General features: G+C 42.3%; 1 protein-coding gene across 1 annotated transcript in view; it reads left to right on the top strand.

The window, feature by feature from the left end:
- Nucleotides 1–3333: 3333 nt before the first annotated feature.
- IL23R (interleukin 23 receptor) overlaps nt 3334–21101 on the top strand; it is a 62071-nt gene continuing 44303 nt past the window's right edge. Inside the window, exons 1-5 of the mRNA XM_084784795.1 lie at nt 3334–3432; nt 3992–4106; nt 5038–5140; nt 8708–9004; nt 15615–15738. Coding sequence (XP_084640921.1) covers nt 4095–4106; nt 5038–5140; nt 8708–9004; nt 15615–15738 — 536 coding nt within the window. The 5' untranslated portion in view covers nt 3334–3432; nt 3992–4094. The remainder of the gene's footprint in view (nt 3433–3991; nt 4107–5037; nt 5141–8707; nt 9005–15614; nt 15739–21101) is intronic.

Consider the following 21101-nt stretch of genomic DNA (forward strand, 5'->3'; position numbering starts at 1 on the left):
TTGCTTGTCTCCTCCTGTTCCTCCCTCCCTCCCTCTTTCACTCTATTCCCATCCCCTAGGTCTGTGACAGAAGGGGACCTCTGCCCCACCATATGGTCACAAGCCTATCAAGTCCCATTCTGTATGTTTCTTAATTACTCAGAATTTCCAGTGTTAAAATGTAGGTCAGGTTCAGAGAGTGAGCCATACAGCATTGGTAATGCAAAGAGATGGTGGTGAATGCTCACCCACTGGACGATGGTGAGGGTGACAGAAAAAAAAAAAAACAGTTGAAAGAAGGTATTTCTTTACTCAGCAATGTTTACCGCCTCTTTTTTTGCTTTCAAAGTGAAACTTAACTATTTATCCAGAAATACAACACAAATTTCAGGCTGCTATTGACCTTAGGTGTTTGTTTGTTGGATTTGTTGCTGTTTGTTTGTTGTTTAGGTTTGGGGTTTTGTGGGTTTGGGTTTTTGTTCGTTTGTTCGTTTGTTTGTTTTGTTCTGTTGTTGTTTTAGTGGGGTTGGAGAGTGGGGGACAGGGAGGATCTTGCTATATATCTCAGACTGGCCTCAAAATCATGATCATCCTGCCTCAGACTCTCAAGGACTGGAAGACAGGAATGTGCCAGAATACTCACGCCTCCACTCACAGGCTTTCCCTTCAAGTTCTCTACTCTCTCACCTTGAAGAAGAAACTTGAAGATCTTTATACACCATCACTTGCACTTTCTGTTCTCCACAAGTGAAATGTTTTTCACACCTCCCGCACAGCTTGAAATACTGTAATTAATCATTAAATCCTGATTGGTAGTCTTGTCTTCTGCTTGGTTTTCAAAGATATAACAAATTCATGTTTTTCCTGTGGTTCTCAGCTTAGCTGTTTATTACAGTCATCTAGGAGGCTTTTGTAAAATTCTCATTGTTCATATTTTACCCACAGAATTGCAATTTCATTGTCTAGAATGAGTCCAAGTGCAGCAATGTTTTAACTATTCTCCCACTATGTGGCTTCTGGAAACCAGATGTGGGTCCTTGGAAGAACAGCAAGCAACTAAACCACATTTCCAGACCTAAGCTTTCTTTTATTCTTGAGACAGGGTCTTATTCAATTTCCAATACTATCTTTAAACATTTTTATAACCTAATTATTCTTGAACTAGAGATTCTCAGCCTCCCAAACATTGGGATTTTAAAGTAAGTTTTCTTAATAAACACAACTATACATATCCAAAAAACCAAAAATACAATGAGCTGTAAATGGATCAGAGTCATGGCAAACATTTTACCTACTAAGCCATTGCCCCAGCTCTAAACTGATGATTCTTTTTTTTTTTTAATTCACCTAATATCCCAATCGTAGCCACGTCGCGCCCCCCCATCCACTTGGTCCCGCCTCCCTTTCTCTTCCCCTTCCTTCCTCCCCTATTCCTCAGAAAAAGGGGAGTCTCCCCTCCTTACCTATCCCCCACCAGCTTATCAAGTAGCATCAGGGCTGAGCAAATCCTCTTCCCCTGTGGCCTGGCAAGGCAGCCCCACCAGGAAGTCATAGAGACTGAAAAGGACACCCTTTAATTAGACAGGACTCCTAGTGGAGGGCGAGGGACACCAATCCATGCACAAAAACTTCCACCCAAAATTTGCCCTGTATACAAGATGTGTGGGGATAAAGATAGAGCAGAGATTGAGGGAATGTCCAACCAATGCCCGGGCTAACCTGAGACCTACCCCATGGGAGAGAGCCAACCCCTAACACTATTAAAAATACTCTGTTATACTTGCAGATAGGAGCCTAGCATAGCTGTCCTGTGAGAGACCATACCCAGCAGTGGATCCTAAAAGATGTGGAGACTCATAGCCAAACACTGAAAGTCGTGTGGGAAAGTGGGGAGGGTAGATAGAAGTGTTGGGGACGATAGGCCATATGGCCAATGTTCAGCCATCTTGTCCAAGTCCGCACCTTTAAGTACCTGTCTTTCCCAGAGCTTGCCTTTCACCAGAAACTAGCTGACCCTCTTGTGAGTCAGCAGTTAGACTAAAGCTAGATGAAGACAGAGCAAGATGCCCTGTGTGGCAGGACATTATGACCCTGCCTGGAATTCCCTGTGTTTTGAGAAAAGTCTGTAGCTGGGTTTCTATAGGAATATGCTGCCCTGCCTTCTGACTTATAAAAGCTGCTGCCTGACTAATAAAGTTTGAGAGTTTGATCAATCAGACTTGCTTTCCTTCTTTGTGTCTTGCACTTTTCAACAGGTGACCTTCCTCCCAAGTTTTAGTCAAACCCCGCAGGTCGGGTCATAGAAGGACCTGGAAGTGAGAAGAGCTCTACAAGAAGACCAACGGCCAACTAACCAGAGCCCAAAGGGGCTTGCGGAGACTGAAACACCAACCAAGGACCATGAATCGACTAGACCTAGGCCCCTTACACAGGTGTAGCAGATGGGCAGCTCAGGCTTCATGTGGGTCCCCTAGTAAGGAGCTGTCTCTGACATGGACTCAGTTGCCCGCCTTTTGATCAAACTGATGATTCTTACTCAAGAATCAAGACTACTTTTACTTATAGGAAAGGAATTTCTTATTTTCTTTTGGAGAATGGAAGTATTTGCTCTTCTCTCATTCCAGTAGCTATTTCTGAAGCCAAAGTGGCCTGGCAACATTATCACATTGTACCTAGTAAGAGCCCTGATGTAAGTGAAAGCTGTGAATTGGAGGTGTGGTTATTACAGCTTCAGAGCGTTAGCTCATGAACATCATGGCTGGAAACATGGCAGCAGGTAGGCAGGCTTGGTACTTGAGCAGTGGTTGAGAGCTTACATCTAGACAGCGAGTTGGAAGCAGAGACAGCAAGATTGTGCCTAGTGTGAACTTTTGAAACCACAAAGCTCACACCTAGTGACACACCTTCTCTGAGGCCACGCCTTCTAATCCTCCCTAGACAGTCCACCAACTCAAACATGCAAGTGTCTGAGCCTATGAGGGCCATCCTCATGCAAGCCACCACAGGAGCCTTTAGGACAAATTTGAAGGCATGGATGTACATGAAGCATTTACTGTGCAACTTGCAGGAAGCATCAAGGCTGACTTCCCTCTCCCTCACTTTTCCTTTCCTTCCCTTTCAGGCCTTGCCTCCCCTGTCTCCTCTCTGCGTTTGTTGACAAACTACAGGATTTACAGTGGCACAACTCCTGTCCCCTCTACCCTTGAGAGACGCCTGCTGCCCCAACTTAGGGCACCCCCTGCTTGTTGTGTCTCTCTCTGGGGGTGCATATCTTCCCTCCCTTCGACGTACCCTGCTCTGCTCTGAAATCTCATTTCTCACAATTTTGCAATTGGTCTCTCACTCAGCATCATCCCTCGGCGGCCAATAAAGAGGAGGAATGTTGACCCAGAGACCCTTCAGCTTCTAGCTGTGGAAGCACAGGATCTGAGCTAAGCCTCAGCAAGCTTCCAGGTGTGTGGTTGGGAAATGAGGCTGACAGAAGAGAGAGATGCTACTTCCTCCTTAGTTACCTCAAGGTACCATTGTTATCTCCAAAGGAATCGGAAGGAGCAGAGGGTTTCTCTCCCATTTTTCCCCTCACCCTCATTACTTCCTTTCTCACTTCAGCCTATGTTGCAGGTAGAAAAGTCAGCAGCTATGTGGATAGACATTTTCCTTTTTAAATGTTTGTTTGTTTTACCCGCTCTCACTTTGTGTAATCCTACCTGGCCTAGAATGCCTTACAAAGACCAGGCTGACTTTGAACTCAGAGATCTGCCCGCCTCTGCCTCCCAAGTGCAGGGATGAAAAGAGTGAGTGGCCACCACCCGTCTATTTGACTTCTTGTATAAGACACTATTTTTAATTAAGGTGTGGGGGGGAAAGTACTGACATAGCAGTTCACTTTCAGTAATCTGGGTTTTCCCAAATAGTGACATGAGAGCTAGTCATTATGAAATGGATACCGAGTTCCTCTTCAAGAAATGAAAATGTAGGTCAGGGCTCTGCTGACTTTCCACTTGCCTCATAGGTAAAAAAAAATCTGAAGCACTCACTGACAGCCAGGCAGTGGAAACGAAGACAGCACAACCATGAGGGCAGCTGGTTGGCTCTGAAGAGGGAAGGTGCTGCAAATGAGAAAAGAGGTGAGGAGACCCCGATTCCTGAAATACTTGTAGACAGCTCTGCGCTTCTCTTTGGAAATGCACAGGCCAAATTGCTTTCTCTCGTAGCTTCTGTGATTCTCTTGTGTGATGCTCCTGATGAACAGGGAGTCTCTCGTACTTTCAGCCATCACACTTTTTTGACGCTCACCTCTCTGCTGAGCAGTTAGAGGCTGATGAGGTAAATCTGCAGCTTGGGCTGCCTCTTATGGAGAGGTATGCTGTCACAAATTAAGAAAGGGCTCTCCGTATTCATAAGCCACAAAAATATAACCCTGTGACTTATGCTATTTGATGAGCCATGAGTTCTGGTTTGAAGTTCCTTAATATGAAAACTCGGCTTGAACTAAATTGACAAAAAAAAAATTAACTTTTGTTGAATAACTGACTTATTCCATGACTAGCCTAATGAGTGGAGAGCGAGGCTCCAGGTGTAAGCTGCAGACAGCATCTCCCAGTATTTCCATCACAGGTCTGTAGGTTTGACTTGTCATAACACATGTCCTTAGCTTGTCCCAGTTTTCCTCACTCTGTACCCTTTATCCCTTGGGAATTCTGAAACTTCCCACTTTCCCAACTTCTGTTCCTCAAAGGCTGGTCTTCCAGATCATGATGGCTGTGCACCAGTCAGACATTAATGTCACCATCAGAAGTAACAGCCGACAGAGGAGCTGTCTGATGAGGGGCAATGCAGTAAGAGGAACTACATTTTACCAAGGGTCTGGTGACCTAGGATGACCCGCAGCGATGCTTGCAGGCAGACATTGCAATGATGCTCTGCTTATCTGGCTCTTGATGGACCTCCCTGTTTTTGCTCTTCTGAGAAGATCTCACTAAAGATAATAATATGAGAAACGGCATGTTCATTGTCTCATTAAAATGTTACAATATAAACATTTTCATATTTTTCCAGAGAGAAAGAAGAGAGTTCTTCTTCGTGTGGGGCATGAGTCACCTCACACTTCAGGTGCATGTGGTAATAGCTCTTTATGTGTTCTTCAGATGGTGTCATGGAGGTATAGTATTTTGTGTGTCTATGTTTTCATTTAACAAATAGAACATTGAATGGGTATCATTTTCAAGCCATTATGTCATAATATCTGGAAAATACAAAAATTATTGTACTGCAAAATTAATATGGAATGTAACAAAATAAAAATAATCCAATTTACCTCCAAATGAAGGTTGTTTCCCCCTACCTGAGATACCCCAATGGGCACTCCTCTGTCATACATGAATGTTTGCACAAAGGAGGTCATCTCATCTTCGGTTGAAATGTTCTATTTTAGGACATTTTATCATAACTGTTTTGTAACTGAGCCAAAGCTTTCATTTACTTCAGTCCTGTGAACTTCTCACTGACAATTACTATACAGCAGGCTCTCTGCTACTTTTCAGTCCTCGTGAAACAACATTATTTTGCTGTTGTTGTTTCTGTCTTAAAATTCATACAAACATTCAGTAAAACAAGTTTCTTTGAAATGGAAGAAGTTTAAGAAAGGCTATGGTTGGCATCTGGGTTTTTCTGCAGGGAACAGCTGTCTGTGGGACAATGGTACAGGTAACAGAAGACAAATAATCCTAACACAGAGTTCTGAAGAGTAAGTGACATTTTTCAGAGTAAGTGACTCGGAATAGTGACAAATGCATGTGCCTTCTTCCGTGTGTGTGTGTGTGTGTGTGTGTGTGTGTGTGTGTGTGTTTCTTTTCGGTGTTGTTGTTGTTGTTGTTGTTGTTAAATGTGAAATGCTTCACAAATTTGTACATCATTCTTGCTTGGGATCATGATGACTTCCATCTCTAGGCTGGGACACACTATGTTGGAGCTACTAACATAGATGTAAAAACTTCCAGCAAGATAACTGAACACTTCAGGGTCAAAGCAACAGCTTCCCCACAGGGCTTAGGAGGAAAGATGCCAGTTGGTGTAAATGTGCAGACAGTAAGTAGAACTTCTGTTTATACATCCATCTAAATGATGAACAAACAGCAAGTGAAGTAAGACACAGCACAGACGGTGTCTAGAACTGTTATCCATTCTGCTATGACTATTTTAATAGAGTCCAGGTGACATCTGTCCAGGGTTTAGTAGGATGGTGTTACTCTATTTCAGTAACTTTACTGGCCAAGTGAAGAGGCACAGACCTTAATCCTGGCATTAAGGAGGCCAAAACAGGAGAACTGCCGCAAGGTTGAGGCTAAAGTGGGCTACAGAGTGAGTTCAAGGACAGCCTGGTACACATGGCAGAATTACTCTGCCAAAAGATAATCCTTAAATAAATGAAAAAGCTTTACAAAGATTTAAAAAAAGTATATTATACATTTCAAAAATGAGTTAAACATTTCTAACTAATATAATAATCTTATTTAAGAAATTTAATTAGCTGGGCTGGGTAGCTCATGTCTATATTATCACCATGCAGGAAACTGAGGCAGGAAAACGGAAGCGAGTTTAAAGCCAGAATGGGCTGCAAAGTGAGAACTTGTCTCAAAAAGAAGGAACTAACTAGCTAGCATGAGCCACTCTTTTATAAGCCTCCTTCGGATCACCCACTTGCCCCCACCCCTCGCCCGCACCATTATGTTCTGAAAAGCCATTTCTAAAACCCAGGACATGTGACCAAATCTTTTGACACTTTTCTCTGTATTCTAAAAAAGGTTTCACAATGAGTCATGGAGAAGTGTTTTGTCTAAACTTGAATTATCAAACTTATTTAAAATAACCAGGTACTTCCTTTTGAGAGAGAGAGAGAGAGAGACAGAGACAGAGACAGAGACAGAGACAGAGAGACAGAGAGAGAGAGAGAGAGAGAGAGAGAGAGAGAGAGAGAGAGAGAGCGCTTCATAAATCAATCTGTCCGTCTGTCGGCCTTACTCTGGACCCATGCTGACCTATACTGCCCCCTTTCACTTCCTCCTTCCTTTTCTTCTTCCTTTCCCCATCTCCTCCTTTTGTTTATTTTTCTAAGACCACGTTACATTTCCCACAATAGCCTTGAACTTGGTGTGTAACACAGGCTGACCTCAAACCCTCCACCCTCCAGCTTCTGACTCCCAAATGAGAGGATTATAAGCGTGTGCTGCCACGCCCTGACACCTATTTCTTTTTTTCTTTTTAAATATTTTTCACTTTGATGTATCCTAATGGGGAACAGAGTGTGTGTCATGTCCCAAGGGGGAAGTCAGAGGACAACGTGCTTCTCCCTTGTCACCTCGTGGGTCCCAACGATCAAACTCATGTCCTCAGGCAGGGTGGTCAGATCACCTGCTCTCATTTTTTTTTTATTGTGTATCCCAGGCTAGCTTAAAGCTTATGATCTATGTAGCACATGCTGGCCCCAAGCTTGGTCCTCTTTCCTCAGTCTCTCGAGTCCTGGGATTGCAATAGTATGAGACCATGCCCGCACATTTTCATAAACTCTCTTTTTCATGCCTCTGGCTCTATTCCCTATTGATGATGTTGTAATTATCTTATTACTACTTTGACATTTAAATATTTTAAATTTATATGTAAATGTTACCTAAACAAAAATTAATCTTAAATTACATACCCAACAAGCTAATTCTTTACACTTTTTATTCCAAAGGCAAGGACCTTTTTAAAAATCAAATATTCATCCTTATTCTTATCTTAACAAGATTTAAGTATATCTTAATACAAGTACTTCCAGGAAAAGCTGGAACAAATTTCATAAAGCTTCTGGTGTTTTTTTCTAGATAAGAATTTTATTTCGTTAACATTGTATTCCTACTGACTTCATACAAGTGACTCCCCACCAGTAAGGGGAGGCTGGTGGGAATGCAGCCCAAGGCAAGCACAGCCGTTGAGCTTTAAGCTAGTGGTTTGGTGTCATGAAAGTAACACATCCATTGTATAATGTTCAAGTCACAGACATACACAATTTAAAACAAAAATATTAACATGGAAATTACCGTTGCTAACAACCTTCAGTATTTTCTTGGGTTCGCTCATTGTTCATTTCTTCCCAATCTTGAGCTTTTGTGAATTATATTGTTTTTGCAACTTGTTTTTTAACTCAATAATGTATTATGTCTCCCCTATATTATTAAATTAATGATAAATTTTATGTGGCTATTAAATACTCTCTTTTTGCCCATGGCAAGAATAACGATACAATCATTGTATGTACACTATGATGATAAAAATAGCTTTTATCTCAAACAAACAAACAAAAACACCCCCTACCCCTGCAAACAACAAGAGATTGGTTGTATATCAAGAGAATAGAACTGGATTCTTTGGTGCCCAGTGCTACTTTGAGTCCCATCTTTGACAAAAAAAAAAAAAAAAAAAAAAAAAAAAAAAAAAAAAAAAAGCTGTAGCTTGATAATGTCTCCATTCTCCTCCTTAAAGTAAAAGAGGAAATTATAGTTGCTCTCTGACAATGAGAAAACCTCAAAAGCTGCATCATGCCCCTGGCCATCAGTGAAACCATATAGCTATTTTTCAATAATCATTTAGTTATTGAAAGAATACATTTTACATGCAGTAGCATATTCTTCTTCTAAATCTCTGATAATATTTTTTCACACAATTGCTTATTTCTTGTGCTTGTTTCCAGGAATTACAAATATAAACTGCTCTGGCAAGCTGTGGGTAGAGCCTGGCGACATTTTTCAGATGGGTATGAACGTTTCTGTATATTGCCAAGAAGCCCTTAAGAACTGTCGACCAAGGAAGCTTTACTTTTACAAAGATGGCTTTAAACAAAGATTTCATATCACGAGGATTAATAGGACAACCGCTCGAATTTGGTATAAAGGCTTTTCAGAACCTCACGCATCCATGCATTGCACTGCCGAATGTCCTGGGCATTTTCGAGAGACTCTCATTTGTGGGAAAGACATTTCCTCTGGATGTAAGTATTGTTGAGGATCCTGATGGTTAATTAATAACTAATTAAAGCTAATTAAAATGAGGGGCAATTCAACATAGCTTTATGGGTCAGATCAGTTAGAATGCGGCCTCCATGCAATTGTGTACAGAGTCATGTTGATTTTTTTTGTGAGAACTATATTAGATAGTTTATTTTTTATTTAATTAATTTATTCAGATTACAACTCAATTGCTATCCTATCACTTGTATTCTCCCGTTCCTCTCTCCCTCCCGCTTTCACCCTATTCTCCTCCCCCCCTAGGTCTATGACTGAGGGGGACCTCCTCCCCCACTATATGGCCATAGGCTATCAAGTCTCATCTTGGTATCCTGCTTAGTTTTTCTTTGAGTGCCATCAGGCCTCCTCACCAAGGGGAGGTGGTCACATGTGGGGCCCCAGAGTTCATGTCATGTTGAGCTATGAGTTATAGGGGCTGCTGAGGCTTGTACAGAAATAACGGCTCACGGAGACAGCCACTGCCTCTTAGGGCCAGTGTGCCTTGATCTGCTGCGTTTTCAAAAGAAGTATGGAAGTTTGATGTGAACACCATAAATTTTAAATATTGCAAATATCCCCCAGAGAACAATTCCCCCCACTAGCCTGAATGAACACAGTCTGAAAGCCAGCACCTCATGTCTGAGAGGCTGATCTCAGCTAAGGGTAGTAGTGTACACCTGTAGTCCAGCCCTGTGGGTGAGGAGGAATGGGATGCAGAATTCCTGAGCCTCGGCAACAAGAAATTTAAATGATGCTCTTGTCATCTGCTTTTCATTTGGCTTTTGTTGGTGTGCTTGTTTTCTGAACTAATATCATTAACTTTGAAGCTGGCTGATCCCATTAGGAGATTTTGAAGCCAATAAAATTAAATTAAGATTAAAACAAAATAAAAGCTTCAACCGCTCCCCGAGAGAGAGAGAGAGAGAGAGAGAGAGAGAGAGAGAGAGAGAGAGAGAGATTTTGAAGCCAAGATTCAGGGTGCATCTCAAAACTAACTTTGTGTTCTCACTATCCTCCCGGGGAGCTTTGTAATCCTGGGCAACTTGCTTAGATAACCTCAACCTCCATGGTTGTGTGTGTGTGTGTGTGTGTGTGTGTGTGTGTGTGTGTGTGTGTGTGTGTGTGCGTGCGTGTGCGTGCAGAGGCCAGAGGTCAAACTTCTTAAGGGGTCTTCCACTTTATGAAGTCTGGCTGGCCAGGGAGCCTTGGGAATCCTCCTGTCTCTACCTGCTCAGCACTGAGATTATTACAAGCTTATGGCACCATGCCAGCATGTTACGTGGACATTAGGAACTAAACTCAGGGCCTCATGATTACACAGCAAACCCTTTGCCTACTAGCTGAGCCATCTCCTGGTCCACCCATCACTGTCTTAAAGCAGAGAGTTATTCTTCGGCACATCTTTGCCATTTGGGGGTAAAAGATCAGAAGAGCTCCCTTCCCCCATATGCTTGATAACATTATATAAGTGCTTGCTTTTTCCTTGGCTCCAGATCAGAGATAATAAGAGGCAGACTGGGCCCCACTACCACCTGGCCTCGAGGCTGACTACCTGAAAACTAGGAGACTTGCTTCTTCTGTATTAAGGCCACTGTCCTACTTAACTGAAGGCAGCTGATCAAGAGTTTGTGTCTCTCAAACTAGATAGCTTCAGGATGAGGTGGAGAACAGTTGAAGGAAAGAAGTAAATTTTAGACTTTAATAATGAACTTGTTACATGTACTTTAAATTAGTAAAATTAAACAGTAAAAGGTGCCTATATTGTGAAATCAAACCACAGGCAGACATCTCATTTGATGTATGAAATCTTGCCAGCTTGTCCACATCCTCAGGAACAAAATCACGTCCCCAGCATGTCAGTGCTTTACTCTTTGTCCCTTGGGAATCGATGCAAGAGTGGACCCGATATGCAGTTTCTTCAGAGGGAAAATGTGAAATCACAGCTTCCGGGAAACACAAGTTGTTGGTTTAAGTGAGAGGGAAAATAATGATCTAAAATAAATATCACTTCCATTAAAAGAAAAAAAAAATCCAGCAACTTTGGTTTTCAGTTCTGTCTCTTATTTATAGTTCTTGAATCAAAGAGCACCTCATCCTGTAAACAGGCAGATGTTGTGGTGGAGATCGGAGCAGGTTATTGCATAAGATGAAACAAAAAATCAAAACAGTTCCCCCCATGTTACTTTGGTTAAAGCAGAAGGGTTCTGCCTGATGCCAGCCAGTTGACTGAACCATTAAGACAGGATGTTTTTGAGACTCCTATTTTCAGGCAATCATGGTCTTAAATTTCAGTTTGACACTGAGCACAGGCCCCTTCATTTTGATTTAAATTGCTAGCTTGTTTTCCTAGTGAAGGACCCTCATCCAAAACAGCAACAAACGGGCTCTTACAAATTTTACTCAATGCCCCTCCCGTGTCTGCGCTGGAGTGCATGTAACTGATAACTTGCTGCCACCTTCCTGGTCTTGACCGAGAAGGCTCTGCCCCAAGCCTAGAGCCAAGCTGTGTTTCAGGTCCGAAAGTGTTCCTGTTCCAGGCCAGCTTAAGAGACACGCTCACCCTCTACCATCGCTCTTTCCATTCGTTAATTTGTGAAGTGCCATTCCTCGCAGAAACCTCAGGTTATGAGTGTGAAAACCCAACTGCCAGGCAAGAATTTACTCAAACCCCTGGGTTCAAGGTGAATACGCTTTGGGGCTCAGTTCTCAGTAAACTTACTTTGTATTAACTAGGTCAAAAAAACAAAAAAAAAGAGTGCCTTGAGGATTTTGTGGGGTTCTATAAAGCACAGTGCTTTCACTGGGCCGCTTTGACACAGGGTATTTGTTCTGTGAGCTTTACAATGCCAAGCAGTCATCACTGTTTGGAACAGAGCTGTTGCAGAACATTTTGGTACTTAGCGGAAGGTAGAGAGTGAGTGAGCTGGTACTTCCCCTGAAAAGATCCAGGTGCTTCAAAGTCTCTTTAATGAGTGATTTCTGAAATACCACTATCACAGCTTCCACTATAATCCATAATCTTAAATGTTTCTTAGATTCTTATTTCTGATTAAATGAGAACATATTATGGGAAATTTGTTCAAATAGAGGTCATTGAAACATGTCAAATTAAGTACACCATGTAAGTGATATTTCCACTTAACCATTTACTTAACATTTTAAGCATTTTTTTGTCTTAAAATTTTTCAGTCTTATGGTCTATGTTTATGGTGATGAAAGAATTGTTGTCCATTAAAATCCCTGAATATTCGTCTCCAGTGTTGCTCTTGTGTGGATAGCCTGGCCTGAACCCTCCTGCGGGTGCTTTGATCTCTCTCTGAGACATCACGGCTCTCCCCATCTTAATTCTTCCCATTGTCATCTTTTTAATTGAATCATTCAATTCATGGGATAGAGTTTAGTTATTGTTTTTACAAATGTACCCAGAAATATGCTACGTGCTAGAAATACAAAGTAAAGGGAATCACAGACCTGGCCCATTCCAAAAATCTCTGTGGCAAACAGTCTTTGGTTAGGCTGAATTAATAAGTGTCCTGGTAAATGATCAGGGAGCATTCTCATAAGGCTAGAGGGGTGACATAGGCATGAGAGAAGAAAGTCTTAGTTCTCACGGTGCATTCAGGGTGTTCTCAAGAAGTGAACAGCCAGTTTTATCCTTGGATATGTATCACCTCATAGTGGCTCTAACAGTGGGATGTTCCTCTCATGGCTTTACTCTCTAGCTCTTTATTCTGCTTCCCACTAATACATATTGCTCACTCACCCATGTGCAGAGGGTCACTTTTGTCTTTTGCAAAGTTAATGCCAGCCATGCATTACAGTCCTGACCATTTGCTTCATGGAGAATAGTGTAAAACAAAGTCCAAAGAGCTGACATTTGTCTTCTATGATCATCAAATTACAGTGCTCTCTGTCTAAAACCATAGGAAAAAGTAGCAAAAATGAAACACCTATCAAGCCTGCATAATCCCTCTATGATAATCCACAAGCTCTCACAACACAGAACACAGAATGATGTAATGTACTAGTGCTATACTTACTTCCTTCAAGTTCAAATAAAACTTAAAGATGTCTTTCACCTTGAGGGAACCCAAGTTACCCATTGGGATTTAATGCTACCACTCACCAAAGTCTTAGAAAGCACTTTCATGTAATCATCACTGCTTGAAAATAGCTTTTTAAAAGTTGAGGGGTGTGTGTGTGTGTGTGTGTGTGTGTGTGTGTGTGTGTGTGTGTGTGTGCATACACATGTGTGTGAAGGCAAGAAAAGGGCACTGGATGTTTTCCTCTGCTGTTCTCCTTCTTCCTTTGTGGCAGACTCTCTCTGAACCCAGGGCTCACATTTTCTTGGCTAGGCTAAAATCCAGCAAGTCAGGCTTGTTCTCCTGTTTCTGCTTCTCTTAGAGCTGACTTTACAGACGTGCATACCATGCCTAGCTCATTACATGGGTGCTGAGATCTAAATTCCAGGCTATACAATTGTGTAGCAAACACTCTTACGCACTGAGGCATCTCTAGAAGCAAGAACACAGCTTTTTTTAAAAGTATTTTATTTTTGTACATATACATTTATATTATTACACATATATACAATAGATTACCTATGGCAAGAAGAGCCGTGACACAATCAGGAATTATATAAATGTTGCATTCTTAGTGGTTTGGCTATTTGTATTTGACATCATTGAAGAAGACATCTTTCCTATCGTGGTGCATCTAAATTTCTGAATGTAAATCAACCTCCATCACATATTGTCATTGTCAGTTTAGAACACCCATCTAGACCTAAAAACATCTTAACCCCTAAACAGCTAAGCTTCACTGTAAAACTAAGCTACCTGGTCTTCAGCTCCCTCAGAGACTTGAGACAGAAACAAAGGGAGACCCTTAGAGGATTCTTGTTGACTTATCATGAGGCTCGACTCATTCCCAAAGGAAATCTCTGGTTAGTTAGCTTAGGTCAAAGGTCCCTTGCCTAGTTACTGACATCTTCTGGCTGGACTGGGGTAAAGAGGGAAGCTGAGGAGACCGGGGAGTATTGCTTCTTTTAGGAAAAAATGCTAGCAGACAAACAATATAATGAGGCTATGGGGAGGAGAAAGAAGCTGAGCATGTGCAGGTGGGGTGGGGGAAGGATGTGGGGGAGAGAGGATGTGCCTGGAAATAGTTCTATGAAAATAGGTCTATGAAAAAAAACTTTGATGTGGTGATGGTAAAAATCTGCATAGTATAACCTGCTTATTTTCACCACGTTCAAGGGCTTTTTTCAGTGGTGTTCACTCTATTTGCTTACATTCTTGGACTCTTATTGTCAAAGGAAACTGTGTCTATTGAATAACAGCTCTCATCATCCCTGGATTTCCACACACTGCCTATCTGCAAAGGGGGGCACCACCATCCTTCTACATCTGGTCATGCATTTGGCCATTCTAGACACCTTTTATAAGGGGAATCATGCAGCCTTTCATGTCTGGCTTATTCTGTACCCAGTGTCCTCAGGTTTTATCCATATTATAACATGGTTGGAAGTTTCCTTCCTCTTATTGCTAAATAGTATTCCTTTCTGCATGTAAATAGCGAACTTTCGCAGGGAAAAGTAGAATGTATGCTCTATAGGAGGAAATGGTCTTCCAGGACAATAGGAAAAAGCTGAGAAATCTCTCACAGAGCCTAGGCTTGAAGGGGAAAGTAAGAAGGAATCAGCTGCTGCAGAGGCCTAGCTCAGTAATAATGATGTCGTTCTGATGGGACAGCATAGAGCTTTCCAGATAGAAAGTCACCGTGGCTTTGGTAGAACTGTGCAAACTAAATCCTGAGTAAATCACAAGGGCTAGGTAAAGTATTTGCCATGAAAGCATGAGTTTGGGTCTCCAGCACCCTCATAAAAGCCAGGCAGGGTGATGACTGCCTGTAATCCCAACACTGGAGAGGCAGAGACAGGAGGATCCCTAGGGCTTGCTGGTCTACCAGGCTAGCCAGTTGGTAAGCTTCAGATCCACTGAGAAACCCGGCCTCAAAGCAAACGAAAACAATAGCAACAAGCATGAAAGACCGTAGAGATGGGTCAATGGTTATGAGCACATACTATTTTGTATAAACCCCAAATTCAGTTCCTGCAACCTACATAGGGCAATTTACAACTGCCTGGAAGTCCAGGTCTACGGGATTCAATGTCCTCTTCTGGCCTTCAGAGGCACCTACACTCATCACATACTCCCACACAAACAGACATTCATAGTTAACAATGAAATAAATATTTAAGAGGCATACAGACCAGATACACATGTTCATAAAAATGCCAACAAAAATAATTGTAATGCTTTGCTTAAAAAGAAAGGTAGAATAGTAGCTGAGAGAAGATGGAATTGGAGAATTGTAGGGAAGCTTGCTTTACTTGGACGGGAAGAACCCGACCTTTTTAGTATCTACTACTATAAAGTGTACTGTGGGGGAGGGTCAATGCTTGATGGAAAACTTGGTTATGATGTAAGGTAGTAGTAGTGGGATGAGGAGCCTTTGGGTGACAAGTGACCTAGTTTCCCTATTAAATGTGACTTCATCAAGAGCAGGTCTTAGCGATTCATTTTGTTGCAGATCCACCAGATGCCCCCAGCAAAGTGACGTGTGTCGTTTATGAATACTCAGGCAACATGACTTGCACCTGGGACACTGGGAAGCCCACCTACATAGATACCAAGCATGTGGTGCACGTGAAGAGGTAGGTTCTATAGCACTATCAACTAAACATTCTATTCCAGAGTGGATCCAGCTGAGACTGAGACCAGCCTCAAACCTGAGACATCTATTTTGGTCAGGGAACTTTAAAAAAAAAATAAATCTGAAATCCAACACTTCTGGTCTTGAGCACATTGGGAAAGGGAGGTTAAACTACAGTTAAACTCTGGCAAACCCAGCCTGTATTTTGAGATGATGGAGGCCAGATCAATGTAATTGTATCATATTTTAAAGAAGACACACTGGGGCTGGAAAGATGGCTCAGCAGTTAAGAAGACTATGGCTATTCCAGAAGACCCAAACTTGGTTCCCATGTCAGATGGCTAATAACTGTCTGTAACTCCAGATCTAGATGATCTAACACCTCTGACCTCTGTGGGCACCTGCATTTACATACCTACATGCGTGTACACACACACACACACACACACACACACACACACACACACACACCATTAAAAATAAAAGTAAATTCTTAAAAACTTTTAAAATGTATTTTATATGTATGAGTATTCTGCTTGCATGTATACCTTCATGACAGAAGAGGGCATCAGATCCCATTACAGATGGTTGTGCACCACCGCGTGGTTACTGGGAGTTGAACTCAAGATCCCTGGAAGAGCAGCCAGTGTTCTTAACTACTGAGCCATCTCTCTAGCCCCAAAATTAAATTCTTTAAAGACATAAAGAACTGGAAAATTATCCTAGAAAATGGATGCTTTCTTCTAGCAAATTCAAAGCACACTTTCCAGTAACCACAAACAAAAGGAAGCATGCATCTGGTCATCTTCTAACCCATAGGAAACACAATCATGAGCTGAAAGAGTTAAAGGAAAGCCTACTCCTCTAATAAACTGTCCAAAAGGCCTTTTTCATCCAAGCAAAAGTTGAGTTATACTGAATGCTGTGGGCAAGGTGGGAAGCATGCAACAGGCAAAAAGTGTGTGCAGACCCTGGCCTCTTAGGGTTTTTCCACTTAGCTAAATATCAAGAGAGGCATAGGCAAAGTTTCATTTCCAACTCGTGTGCGTCTGTGTTCCAGTAAACTCACATAGACTGTAAAGCCTGTCACCCTGGTCCACCTGCTTGTTCAACAGAAAAGTAGCAATCCTTCTGTGGTAGGACAGGAAAATTGGAGGTCCTCTGGTATTGCATGGACCTTGTCAAACACAGCTGAGTGTGTTGAGCAAGAGCTCTCTTACTATCTGGCTCCTTAGCGATGCCCTCACCAGATGGACCTTTGTGTTGTTTTGCTGTGTGTCATGGGTGCTGCTGAAAAAATCGTTTTCCTTCCAAGAACAAGTTGAGTTATAGCAAATGATGCAGGCAAGGTAGGAATAAATAACAAATAAGCAAATGTTTAACAATTTCATCAAGTTTTAGAAAGAGAAAAGAATGAATGATAGGCCTCCATTCTGGACCAGCCAACCCATTTAGCAAATATTTATTTCCTGTTTAATGACTTCCAAGCCCATGTTAATGCCTTAAAAATTAAAGGAGGAAAAAGATACCAATACATCTAACAAGCTCATAACCATTCAGAGTCCAGTCGTTTCTCTTGGACGTCCAAAAGACAGCTCAAAGTGAGCATAAATCAAACACCAACTCTTCTTCCAACTTGCTTCCTACCGGTTGCCAGGCTTGGAGACAAGCATTTTAACTGCTGAGTCCTATTCCTGTAACTATAACTCTCCTGTTTGGGTCACATCCTTGGTACCCCACACATTTCTCCTTACTAAGATTCGAGGTCTCAGTTTGTGCGGTAAGAGAATTAGCCACAAACCAGTTACGAATGTGTATGTGGTTTCCTCTAACTGGAAAATAGTAAAAAAAAATGTCCCACTTACCACTTAGGCTCACCACTAGGTATAGGTGCAGCGTTCTTGCTTTCACGTTTGAATTCTTATTTAACACAGGTCAGCCTACTTTCCAATAAGTTCTCTGTTGACACACTTATGACTTCTCTTATTTCAGAAAGAATACAAGGCACCTATGTAAATATCTAAAGCCAAGACGTACTTTAACTTCAGATAAAAACACTATACACCAGTTAGATGTGGTGCTGCACACACACTGGCAAGGCTCGGCACTTAGGAATCAAAGCAAGGAGATTAAGAGTCCAGTGCCAGCCTAGGATACAAAGCAAGCCTGTCTTAATTTTTTTTTACTTCATTCATATTCATAAAAGTGACATTATAAATGCCTTTTAACTTGCCGTAGTTTAACGAGTCCTCCATTAGGTGTGAAACCATCTATTCCTTGCTTTTCCTTCTAATGCATTTATGTTCATTCACAGTAGCAATGATGCCTTCTTTCTTGCTCCACAGGAAGTATATCAAAGCTAAGTAACTTGTCTTAAGTCTCACAACTTATGAAGGAGCCTAGCTGGGACTTGAACCTACTTGTCTTTAAAGCCCACGCTTTGTACAGGGAGCCAGCATGATATGTCTTTTTTACCCCACCCCACCCACACGGTGTTCACGATGCACTTGCTGCTGGAAAAAGGGAAGAGGCAGTGTGAGAAAACAACGTAACTTAAGTCTGTGTTGGTCCCTACCCCTACACCATGTCTCGAGTGACTGTCAGCCTCAGAGAGCCTCTTATCACCTGAAAAGTGGCTTTCCTATGCCAGAACCACACTTCTGTGGTATTTTAATTCATAAAAGTATTGTTTGGCGAGAGCATAAAGCTAGTTCCTCATTTCCATGTCTATGGGAGCACTTCACTTGCATCAAGCTCTGATTCTCACATCTGTGCCTCTGAGAGCATGTCATGTGAGTCAAGTTCTGACTCTTAACTGAGGTATTATGAAGCATCAGAAACCCAGGAGTTGCTAAATAGGCATTTGTAATAAAGGGACCTAGAATGCAACCCTAACCATGAGGTAGCGATAACTTTAAAGCTCTCTCTCTTCGTCGTCAGTCTTGTGAAAAGCAGTCACCTAGAAGAAAAGCAGTTGACGATGTTAGATAAAGAAATCCAGTCCTTGCCTCAACTCAGCAGCTCAGACACCATTAACTGGGACAGTAAAATGAAGGTGCAGGTGACACCCCCTCCCCCCTTCCCCCCCCCCCCCCCCCCCCGGCACAGCACAGCACCCCTACTGAGAGTACAGATCTGTGAAGTATTTTCAATTCTTAGAAATGATAACTTCGGGGCTGAAATGCGACTCAGTTAATAGAATGATTGTCTAGCGTGCACCAAACCTCAGATTCAACCCCTAACTCTGAATGACCCGGATGTGGGAGCATGTTCCTATAATACAGCACTCAGGGGAATCAAGGTCATCTGTGGTGACATAGGGAGCTTAAAGGCCAGCTGGAGCTACATGAAACCCTGCCTCAGGCACAGCGGGGTATTCTTTTAATCCCAGCACTTGCAGAAACAAGCAGATTTGTGTAACTTTGAGCCCAGCCAGGAAGTTCCAAGCCATTCAAAGCTACATGTCAGGGCTACTACATATGAGACTCTGGAAAGCGGGTCAGGGGAGTAGACCAAAATATTGTGTTGTTACTGCAGAGTAGAGATTTAAAAATTAGAGGGTCAGGAGATGGCTTAACAGGTAAAGGTGCTCTCTGCTAAGCCTCATGACCTGAGCTTGATCTTGATCTGCAGAGTGGAAGAACCAATTCCCATGGGTTGTTCTCTGTCTGTCTCTCTCTCTCTCTCTGTGTCTGTCTGTCTCTCTCATACACACTCAGACACACAAACACAGAGACACAGACAGACAGACAGACACATACATACACACACACACACACACACACATACACAAGTGCCTTTCTTTTTAAAGAGAGATTTAAAAATAAATGCTCAGATGGACTACCTTCCTTTTCTTGGGAGCTAAAAGACTCTTGTTCTTGTCTGCTTCTCCCATTTGCTGTCCAAAGGCAAGATTGACTAATAAAATTTGACAATTTAGCACAAAGTATGTGGAATTTACCAAGATTAGTTAGCTGACTATAAACTCTTATTGAAAAAAAAAAAAAAGAAGAAGAAAGAAAAAAAAAAGAAAAAAGAAATCTTTGATGTAATTGAAGGAACTGTAAGGGTTCTCTGTGCTGCCTACTTCCCCTCCCTACCTCAATAGTCTCCGTGGTCTTGTCTTGGACAGCAAATGACTCCTTCTCCCCATTTAATTAGCCTCCTGGTACAATCCACTTGAATTTTCTATTTTATTATGTTATTTTTGGAGATAGGGTCTCACTGTAGCCCAGGATGGCCTAAAGCTCTCTGAGTGTCCAGAAACAACCTTGACCAGGGGGTTCTCGTTCCTCTACCTCCAGTTCCTGGGGTTGCAGGCACAACACCACCACTCACTGGTTTCAAAATATGTCCCGCCCATCCCCATTGACCCTCACTTTTGATGTTCAATTCTGGATGATACTGGCCTTTTATTCTTTCTCTTGTACCACTTTTATTTCCCAGCAATCGCTCCTTCAGGAAGAAGCCTCTGAAGCATGCTTAGCTGATCCTGTGTGCTCCCTTCCCCTCACTTGCGTGGTAAACCCCAATCTATAAGCTCCCGTTAGAGGGTCTTTTGGGCCCGGCCTGTTCCACTCCAAGCTACTTCCTGCCTTTTCATGGTCAAGGACAGCACTTGTTGAACTCTCACATCATTTCACTTATTTGTTTTAGGAAATGCTAGGGGGTTATCTACCTGGAAAATTGGCCTTTCCTACCCCGACTCAGTCTCTAATCCCATCCTCACCCTCCTCTATTGTTTTAAAATTACATGTAATATCAGTATTACCTGTAGGCCCGGCTAGCAATCAATCAAGACACAAACACTTGTTATATTTTAAAATAGCCTTAGTTAACCTGGGGCAGGGCAGATATCAGTCCTCTAAATTACCTTCCATACTGGGGCAGGCATGGGATCCCTGCCTCAAAACCACGCCATCTGTTTCTAACAATTTCTATAAAGTTACCTCCCATCCACAATCCCAAATACTTAGTAATGTTCTTCATCTGGGCCGGATTCTCCATCCATGCCAGCCATGTGCTTCTCCTCCATCTAACCCATGGCGGCCTTCCTCTCTTCCTTCTGGTCTCTCTCCTTTCTCCTCCTGGCGGTCTCTCTTCTTCCCAGAATTCCTTCCTCTCTAAGCCCCACCTATCTCCTCCCTGCCCAGGTGGGATGGCTTTTTATTAAGCAAAAGGTGGGTCAGACAGCAAGCAGTAATTAGCATCAAAATACCTCAGATTATCCCCCAACACTCCTCTCATCCTCACTGTTTACCCGGTACTGTAGCAGAAATAAATGCCCAACTGAAAAGGCTGATGCACTAAAACTGTGCATTGCTCCTTCCCAGAGGAGGCCCATTTATTTCAAGCTGTGGACAA

This window comes from Acomys minous (genome assembly GCF_964271855.1).
Source record: "Acomys minous genome assembly, chromosome: 6".
NCBI classification, from domain to species: Eukaryota; Metazoa; Chordata; class Mammalia; order Rodentia; family Muridae; genus Acomys; species Acomys minous.